The sequence below is a fragment of the Leptidea sinapis genome, chromosome 15, assembly GCF_905404315.1.
Source record: "Leptidea sinapis chromosome 15, ilLepSina1.1, whole genome shotgun sequence".
NCBI classification, from domain to species: domain Eukaryota; kingdom Metazoa; phylum Arthropoda; class Insecta; order Lepidoptera; family Pieridae; genus Leptidea; species Leptidea sinapis.
In genome coordinates, this window is record NC_066279.1 from 4,757,100 (window position 1) to 4,767,702 (window position 10,603).

The 10,603-nt window shown below is 32.1% G+C and overlaps 1 protein-coding gene across 3 annotated transcripts in view; it reads right to left on the reverse strand.

The window, feature by feature from the left end:
• LOC126968259 (protein slender lobes) overlaps positions 1 to 5,484 on the reverse strand; it is a 37,107-nt gene extending 31,623 nt beyond the window's left edge. For all 3 annotated transcript variants that reach the window (XM_050813145.1, XM_050813144.1, XM_050813143.1), the window contains exons 1-7: positions 5,300 to 5,484; positions 4,924 to 5,058; positions 4,060 to 4,254; positions 3,732 to 3,812; positions 2,455 to 2,670; positions 1,903 to 2,070; positions 916 to 1,089 (exon numbers count right to left, since the gene is read on the reverse strand). In XM_050813145.1, the coding sequence (XP_050669102.1) occupies positions 916 to 1,089; positions 1,903 to 2,070; positions 2,455 to 2,670; positions 3,732 to 3,812; positions 4,060 to 4,254; positions 4,924 to 5,058; positions 5,300 to 5,324 (994 nt within the window). In that variant the 5' untranslated portion in view covers positions 5,325 to 5,484. The remainder of the gene's footprint in view (positions 1 to 915; positions 1,090 to 1,902; positions 2,071 to 2,454; positions 2,671 to 3,731; positions 3,813 to 4,059; positions 4,255 to 4,923; positions 5,059 to 5,299) is intronic.
• Positions 5,485 to 10,603: the final 5,119 nt, after the last annotated feature.

The window sequence follows — 10,603 nt, forward strand, 5'->3', positions numbered from 1 at the left end:
ATGTCGAAACTGTGTTTAACTCCTGGGCCAGATAGATAGAGGGCTTCTTTAAACGCGCGCCTCTGGAACGCCTATTTAGCACATACAATGAAATCTTTTCAGATATTGACATATTATGTATATCGGAACTACAATTCAAATCAGCAATTAATAGCACATTGAAACAGCATCAACTTAAATAATGTTATTAAATTAAATTTAAACTTAAATCTCATTGTTATGAAATTAAATATTCTCATTGGAGACTTATATCTAACCTCATAATAATATTGTAAGCAAATCTGTTTGTAATAATCTCTTGATATTAGAGTCTGCTTTTCTTTCTTGTTATCTAACACTTATATAGTAACCAGTGGACATTGTCGTTGGTTATGCACTTAGTACTACTTATGTTATTTCTTCCTCTAATGTAATCATCTAGTGTGTAATTGTTTTGTGTCCCAAATAAAATAAAATAAAGCCAAGCATTCCAAATAAAATTCAGTTTTATGTATTTTAGTCTACGCTAAATAAAATATGTTATAGTGAAATAGAATTTTTATTGGTACTAATAGAAGTTTTGACCAGAAGTTAGTCTATACTAAGCATATAATATGTGGGCTCTGTCTGTCAAATTTAATTTTGTTATGAAAATTGTGATCTATAAATATTTTTGGCACCAATTGTATTGGATTTTTATTTTTTTTTACCTTTTTTAACTTAGAATAGCCTTGAACAATACTAATGGAACGAAATTTACATGTAGATCATATAATTGCTTTGAGTTCAGGAAGCAATGTTCAACTCCATATCATAATTAATTTCAATACTGTTAGCGACAGTGCAGGCACAGGTAATGTGAGTACAACTTTTTCTATAGTATCTAGAAACAAGTATAAAGTAGTAGTAGTAGTAAAGTATCTAAAAATACTGTACCTAATTTACTAGAAGAATTATCATGTTGATCATTATGAGATTTATTCATGTTTCTAGAATTTCTTCTTATTTTTTGTGGGCTCTTTCTAATCTCACTAACATCTAAGTCACTTGTCAGCTTATTTTCAGTTTCCTCAGCTGTTATATTTGTCACTTTGTTTGAGACTGTCTCATCTAAAACAAAAATAAATTGTTAGGTGATATATTTGTCGAAATTTTTAATTCCGTTGATTTGTGTTTAAATTTTAATATTTTCAATACATTTCAATATTTTCTTAACCTCTAAATTAACCTTAAATGATCTTATGGAGATTGGTGGCCTTGAAGATCATTAGACTGCGACAAATCCAACATGTTCCATACTTTAATAGTATGTAAAAGTGGCTGAATACAGTTCTGGCTGGAATCCATATGGACTGAAAGACTATTAAATATACTACACTGACAATCTTACATTGATTCCTTTCATGAATCTTATTATATCTTGACAAAGAAGGTATCTTAAAACTAACTCCAAAAATAAAAGAATTACAGCAGTAACAAATTCTTTACATTCATGTGCTAGCTGCTCCCCATGTATTAAGTTAAATATTTGCATAAAAAAAAATTATTAAAGTGGGCGTTACTTTGCGGAAATCCATAATTACACAAATGATTTAAGTTTTCTTTGGTGTTAATTCAGCCAATATTTGTCTTTAAACAATTCGACACGTGTTTCGCCTCTACACGAGGCATCTTCAGGACGTGTTGTCTCGCCAAAATCTCTCAAGACTCAGTCTCGTGCCAGATTCATGTCAAATTGTTTAAAAACACAACACTAAAGAAAACTTAAATCATTTGTATAAATATTTGCATGCTAGGAATAGTGGTAACAAAAAAAAATATAACATTATTATAATATTTTAACACCATTGTATTTTGCAAGTAAATATATTATTACTATTGAAAGAGCAGTTTTTTCAGTTTGATGTAATACAAATAGTGTACCTGATCTACTTGACGAATCATCATGTTGAGATTTATTCATGTTTCTAGAATTTCTTCTAATTTTTTGTGGACTTTTTCTAATCTCACCAGCATCTATTTCACTTGTTGTCAGCTTGTTTTCAATTTCCTCAGTTGTTATATGAGCCAGTTTGTTTGAGACTGTCTCATCTAAAACAAAAATGAATTGTTCAGTGATAGATTGTTACAATTACATGCTTACTGAGTCATATCTAAGTTTATATTCTAAGGATTAATAATGCTGGTTCATCACACAGCACAGTAAACATAAATCTTTTTGATATGGGTACATAAAAAAACCCAATGTCAAGTATCAGAGTCTAGCAGTAGGAGTAGTAGCTCCTATCAAAGTTGTTTAGTACTTGAAAGTTAATCTAAATAAAAGAATAAATCTACATAAAGTTTGTACAAATGTTGTAGCAATTAATTAATAATATCATTAGAGGTAATCTCGCAACAACCAGTAAAAAGAGAATAATTACTAAGACAGTAAGAAATGCAACAGCTTATGACAAAAAATGATGAATACTTTACCTATCTCACTTGAAGAAACATCATTTTGAGTATTCATTGGTTTATCCATAGTTTTGGCAATCTTCTCCAATATTCGAGGACTACGGCGAATCTCACCACTGTCTGAGCCACATGTTGATAGGTTACTCTGACTTATAGATTTTCTCAGATTATTCTCAGGTTCTTCAGCTATCGCTTCTGTTAATTGTGTCACTGGTTTTGAAACTGCTACTTCACCTAAAACGAAAATATCAGTATTAATAATATTTTGTATTTTTTTTTTCAAATACAAATATTTTATTAGGTCTCAAAAGAAAAACGTATTATACAAAAAAGCCATGTACATGCTACTACATACTCATTATTAATGGCTGGTTTAGTGATACTAGCTTATCAACAAATTGGTTGAGGGTTTAATTCTTGCTCCATCAAAATACATGTGATGTTTAATGCAATTGATATGCAACCTTTTAAAATACTGCATTTGCTGTCACTGTTCATTTTGGGGTCAATTATCAATCTATCAAGTATAAACTTATGTATACAAGTATAAATTGTAAGTTTACAAGTATAAATTTAAGGCAGCGGCTTTCAATTAAGATCTTTTTTATATACAAAAATCAAAAACCAGATAGTGTTTCAGTATCTTTTACTATCTTCATTACACTTACTCTTTTTCTTGTGAAGACTTTCTTTTGCCATCATTCATATTTGACTGAACTTTGTGTTTATTTATTTAAAAGCAACAAGACAAACATTAACAAAAGTATAATAATATTATGACCATAAATAATAAATTCTAAATGTTGGCTTAATTATATGTGTTTCACACATTTCAAAAACATAGACACAAACATATTGAATTAAAATGAATACAAAATTATCAGAATATTTACAAATTGAATTAAACGTAAATGAATTAGAAATCAATAATATTATATGATAATTAAAACATGCATCATTTCACAATTATATAAAACAGGCTTAAACTTATCAGTATTTATAAATTATGTGAATAAAATATAATTTTTGCCTATAATTTACAAAAAAAAAAAAAAAATGAATATAAATGAAATAAATTCCATTTAAATGACGAAATATTGTCTGAAAATATATCAATATCAACTTTTTTATCTTTTTCTTTATCCATTTCTTTATTAACAGTAGTTGTTATGACACCAATACATTTCTTATGTGATAATTTTTATATAGCTGTGTGTGTTCACTACTATCATGCTTGTCATATAATGGCTGAAATTACAAATAGATAATAATTGCTATAATTATATATATATTACCTTTTTCAACACTTGAAGTAGAATCTTTTCTCGTTCTTCTTGTTTGTCTGAGAGGTGTCAGAGGAGTTTCTGTGTCACTTCCTGCATTGAATAGTACGAATAAATGAAATATTATTTAGAAGTTTAGTATGAAAAATATTAGTTCCTTGAGCAATGATAGAAGTTGTGATTCCCTTTGCCACAAGACTGTTTAATTATACATACATAGAGGTGGTAGGAATAATGCAAAAAAAGTACAATTTTCAACCATAGAGATTCAGGGAATGTGAGCCCTACCAAGAAGTGAGCCCTGTGTTGATACACTGACAACATTAATGACAAAGAATACCTAGTAGTGAATTCCTCCTGGTAGCCCTCTTAGCTCTAGGAGATGCAACAGACTGTGGTGCCTCAACCACTAGACTTGTATTTGATCTAATCCTTGTACTTCTTCTTGATGGTGTGATTGTTTTCTCTTCTGCTTCTTGCTGAACTTCCACCATTTTCCTTGTTACCTTTTTGGGTGTTTCAATTTTGGCAACACCTATAACAATTTTAAATATAGGATATCTTTAATAAAAGATTAGTGAGATTTGCAAAATAATGTAAACCTTTATACATCAAATTAAAAATAAAATATTAATCATTGTTTATAATTCATTATTTTATTGCAGTAAGCCTCTGGAAAATACCTGAACTACATAATTTAAATAACTCTAACTAAATACCCATTCTGTTAAAATTGTTACTTTGATTTTTTAAAAGTTAAATGCAATTTATTAGCTCTTGACACAGACATTTGATTTAGATAAGTACTACCTAGTATTAAAAAAAGGAAAGTGTTATGGAATCTTAAGGTTGGTATTTTGATTATTGACCCAAGTTTATTATACACAAATCAAGATATTTTTACATTAACACAAAGATTATAATAATTATTATTCCTAATGATTTGATTAGGTACATATTTAATTAACTATTAAGTTATATGTAACTTGTGAAAAAGTATCTGAACTACTCATTTAAAAAATAAGATTTTAAATTTATAATAAACTCAATTCAACATCACAAAGTTTTATCATAAAAATCTTCTCTGAATGCTGACTGTTTATTATTTAATCTGAATATATGTTTGAAACAACAAACATTTGTCCAATTTATTCATAGACAGTAATGTTAAGTAACAATTAATTAGAATATTTAAAATACTTACTATTTTCAGATATGAGGTCCAATTCAGGCTTAGCAGCTTTTCGTCCTCGTTTATTAGGTGTTGTTGGTGTTGAGGGTGAGCTGTCGTCCAAATGTACGTCCGTCGACAATCTTCGTCGCAATCGGGTCATTGGAGCTAGTTAAAAAATAAAGGATAACAGGAGTCAGGATTATTTCATCTCCAATAACCTGCCATTACAAAAGCACATGTTCTACGGCATTATCCCCTCAATTGCTTTACTACTTGTTTTACACCAAATAAAACTATGCAAACTTAACAAATAATTATGATATTCTAAATAAATTTAAGGTTGTTACAATAACTTGGAATTCAAGCATGCGTTCACGAGATACCGCAATAGATTTCAAAGCAATACCTTTCACTGCGTCGTTTTCATCCATTATTATGCGATAATAGTACTTTAAAATAGGTTTTTAAATCAAAAAACACACAATATATCAATAACACATGTAGATTAAACGCTCTTTAGTCAAAAGTTAACGTGCTTCGAGTTTGATTTGAGAATTGAGACTTGAAAACGAAATACAGGCTTCGGAACTTGAACAGCTGTTAAAACCCGCAAAATGTCATTTTTAAAATGCGACGCTCATTTTCCGATTGGTGGATTCTCATCTCAAAATTCGGTTGGCTGAATTGAATAATGATAACTGGACTTCCTGCGACGGTACAGTATAAAGGTACGGCAATCGGGCCAATCGGCATTGGTATGGTAAATAGAAACACTTGCCATGATGGTATTTTCAAATTAACTGTATATATATTATGTATATTATATAATATTTAAGAAATATAAAAAAAAATAAGATTCTATAGATATTTTTGATGTTAAGAGCTGATTAGTTTTTGGAATCGATCGGTAAAGCAGTTATTCCAAAACCACCGTAGTTGTACATTCTTTGAGATTTCTTAAAACCCACTGGTCCGAATATTTTTTAAAATCTATGTTTGGTCAAGCCCTTTTAAATGGCGTCAACCGCGATCGGTCGAGCCGTTTCAAAGTTATAAGACGTTTACATACACACATACACACTCATACATAAATACAGACGTACGGACACCAAATAAACGGGGTTAAACCAATAACATCCCGAATTTCAGTACGATAGCAGCGTGGGATAGACAAGCAATGCGTCAAATTGTGAGTGTCAAAGAGTAAAATAATATTTAGGTCTATGCTTAGTACGTGATACAACGAGATTAACATAAACGACTTGTCGCGCGTGATACAACGAGATACATTAACGACTTGTCCCAAAAAAATAAAGAATCATGGGCATCTTTATAAATATAAGTCTGCTACTCTTTATATGTGTGTGTGTACAATTTCTCACCTCATAAATATGGATGATCTAAAGTTATATGCACGGAATAAACAAGACTTGATATCATTATTAAATGTCACGCAAACATTTAGTCATGTCATCGGAATGGAATTCGGTGTGGATAAATGTGCGACCATACATTTACTCAGAGGCAGGGTTGTAAATAGCGAAAATATACAACTCTCAGAGTCATTATTTCTCAAATCACTTAGTGCGACTGAAACCTACAAATACCTTGGTATATCAGAATGCCTCGGATTTTTGGATAGGGACATTAAACAGCTGGTGACGGTACGTTTCTTTAACCGACTAACTAAAGTTTTAAAAAGTCTCCTGTCTGGTGGAAACAAGGTACGTGCTTTCAACAGCTGGGTAATGCCCCTATTAATTATTAATATTAATAATACACTTTCGGCATTCTAAAGTGGACTCAGACCGAGCTTGACGCCCTACATAGAAAGGTCCGTAAACTACTGACGACATACCGGATGCAACATCCACGCTCATCTTTGATGAGATTATTCATCCCACGGAAATGTGGTGGCCGCGGGTTTCTAAGTGCCAAAACTCGCATAATCGTGAGCTGTATAATCTCAGGGAATATTTCCTACGTAAAGAATGGGCAGTGCATCGAGAAATTGTGGCAGTAGACAAAGGACTTACTCCGCTCTCTTTATCCAAAGAGAATTGGCGAAAACCGGTGATACTCAGTACTCAAGATCGCATGAATGTATGGAGGGGAAAAGAGCCTCATGGACGGTTTTATTGGGCTCTCGACGGACCTGATGTAGACACGATTTCGTCTGTGACCTGGGTGCGATTTGGTGACCTCTTTGGGGAAACTGAAGGTTTTGCCTGTGCAATTGCTGATGAAGTTATCAAGATGAATTACTACCGGAAAAACATCATGAAGGATGGCATAGACATATGTCGGGCGTGCCATCATCCTGGTGAGTCTATCAGACATATTATTTCCGGTTGTTCTCGTCTTGCCAATGGAGAGTATTTGCACAGACACAACCAAGTAGCCAGGATTATACATCAGCAACTTGCTCTTCGATACAATCTTGTGCATTTTGAAGTCCTGTATAATAAGTATACTCTGGAGCCAGTTCTGGAAAACAGCCGTGCCAAGCTCTACTGGGACCGATCTATCATCACGGACAGAACTATCATTGCTAATAAGCCTGATATTGTGTTGGTAGATCGTTAGAGCGTCGGGCATTTATTGTTGATATCACCGTTCCATGTGATGATAACCTTGTGAAAGCTGAAATAGACAAATTGTCGAAGTACCTAGACTTAGCACACGAGGTTACTGACATGTGGGAAGTTGATTCAACAATAACTGTCCCAATAGTCGTTTCCGTAAACGGTCTCATAGCAAAGAGCCTCGACCATCATCTCAAGAGGCTCTCACTTAATAACTGGATAAAGGGTCAGTTACAGAAAGCAGCTGTTTTGGGAACGGCACGCATCGCGCGGAAGTTCCTCAGTCTGTCGCCCTAACCACCGGCGGAATTGCCGTGAACCAACGCCGGCGGGACTCTAATTTTTTATATTTATATTTGTAATATTGTTTTTTATAAATATGTTATATATATAAATGTAGAAAATAAGATAAAATTGTAATAAAGAAAATAATAATAAAATATTTTATTTGAAACTAAAAGCTTAGTACAAAATAGAACTTAATATTAAAAAGAAACTAAAAACATAATAAAATAAAACTAGTTCAAACATCAGCCGCAAGTAGGCACAAGCTCGGCATATTCTGACACATATATTGTATATGTCCAGCGCTGTACTACCGCTTGAGCCATTCTGTGACCTTGTAGCTGTCCCAAAACTTATACGCTATGATTATTTCACATTTTTTTGCATTTATTATGAAGACGTTTTGGTTTCCGACTTTCTCGCTGTAACCTTTCTGTGACACAACGTCGCATCCGGGGGTATTTATTGCACAAACCAAGTATACACTAAAACATAATTAAGAATGTAGACAAAAATACAAGTTGAGTGCTACTTCAATTAGAGTCGCGAATAAAATTCAGAAGTAAGAAGCAATTTATAAGTAGATACAGTTAGCGCGCGAGTTGAATGCATTCGCGGCCTGAGGTGAAGAGCGGCAGTATGTGTCCCCGCTGTCCGCACGCCTCACCTCGCGCGCCTACAGTGTAGTCCTATGGTGGGCTGTAGTCGTCGCATACCGTGATATCGCATTAATACTAAAGTTGGGATCCCGTATTATTTTTTTGATTTAATAATAACTGATCCGAGTCCATCAGTTTCCGTTCCAAAAAATCGACTTTTTATTCATCGCCAAGCACAAGAAATGGCGAAAAATGTTTAAGACACGTGTGTTGAAGACAGGCAGAATAGGAATAAAGGCAGAATTTTGGAGTAATTGCGAAAAAATCACTTTTTTGGGTTATCTTTCGACAACGCTAACTCACGAACAAATCAATCGCTTTTGGCCGGCTTGATGGCGATCCACGTGGTTTTTTTTTCGATTAATTCGAGTTTTAATAATTAGGTTAAATGGTAAACTTGAAGCATTGTTTAAATTTACGATACAATCATGATTATATAATTAGGTCACAGCCCTATCGCATTCCTGAACTCTGCATTCAACTCGCGAGGAAGCTGTATATTAATGAGTAAAATTTTGATGTTAAAAAAATATAATCGCAATTATGTCAAATTAAAAATTAATTAGTGATGGCAAATTGGCTTGACTTATACTAAATACTAAAATTATTGCATACCGCTATCGCAAATATGTATAAACAGCGGCGATGCACTTTTTTATATTATGATTATGTGTATTGTGTGATTCGAGTCTTTACCTATCATTTATTCATAATAACTTGTTGCAATTCAACTACAAAGATTGAACATATTTAGACATATCAGTTGATTTATATGGTAAAATATGATATTGGTATAATGAATAGGTTTTTATAAAGAAATATTTATTGTTAATTTGTTGCCATGTTCCAACACAAACTTAACACTTTGACGGACTCGAACGCTGAATTTATTATATTATATGGACTGAGTGTAACTTGACCAAGGTCAGAACAAAAACATAGGAACACTAGCTGACCCAGGAAACGTTGTATTGCCAATTAAAGTATAAAAAAAACAATAATTAAATTTTTTTGGGGAATAAAAATAGATGACAATGAATTTTCTAGTTACCAAGTAATTCGTAGCAAAAAATACGGGTGCACCATTCCCACTTTGTGGTATTATTTAGCCACCAATCTTGAAAATCTCAACACAATAATGTTATTACGAGGGCGGCACTGAAAATTTTGGGAATCAAGGAAGTGACACAACATTACTATTTAAAAATGTATTTATTGCTTTTCGAAGTATTCTCCGCGAAATTTGACACATTTTTTCATACGATGGAACCAATCATTGAAGCAACCATTCCATTATATACTGTATAAGTGTATGGGGTGCCTTTAAAACAAAATTTCTACATATTGAACGTGCACAACGAATAATAATAAAAATCATATATTCCAAAAGTAAATTCTATAATACTAGCAAACTTTACCATGAAACATCACTACTTACAGTCCGCCAGTTATATATTCTGCAATGTATATTAAAAATTCAGAAACATAGAATCATTGACTCTTCCGTTACTTTGAAAAGAAACCCCTTATACTGTCCTAAAACACAAAATCGTAAGAACAGAATTTGCCTCAAAACAATTTGTCGCACAATCCACCAATATGTATAATAAAATTAACAGATCCCTTAATATTTATTCACTTACATTTAGGGAATGTAAAATTAATGTTATTAAATGGCTAAAACACTTAACTATGAAGATAAGAAAAAATACTTAAAAATAAATTAAATTAAAAATTTGTAAACGGTTTCTTACTATAAGATATTATAAAAAAAAATGTATTATTATAAAACATAAAAATTAAAAGATTTACAGCCCATTCACAAAATTTGCTCCTATGTATGAATTTATTTATGTACTTATAGTACCGTATATATATTTTTATATAGGTTTAATATATATATATATATATTGTTAAGATGTTATATTTATGTAAGTTCCTATGTTTACGTGCATATATGTGTGTGTATATCATAATATGTTTCAAAATCAGTAATAATAAGTAACTACAATGTTTGATATATTGTACATTTTTACTATAATCTTTATTTGATCTTTACATGATCCTAACTCCCATGTTTATGTAGTCGTCCGGCTGCGTACCTGCGGCTAGCATGATGCTAATATAACCTGATCCACATTGAAATTAATGACTTATTTCGCGTGCGATCGCCCGGGCCGC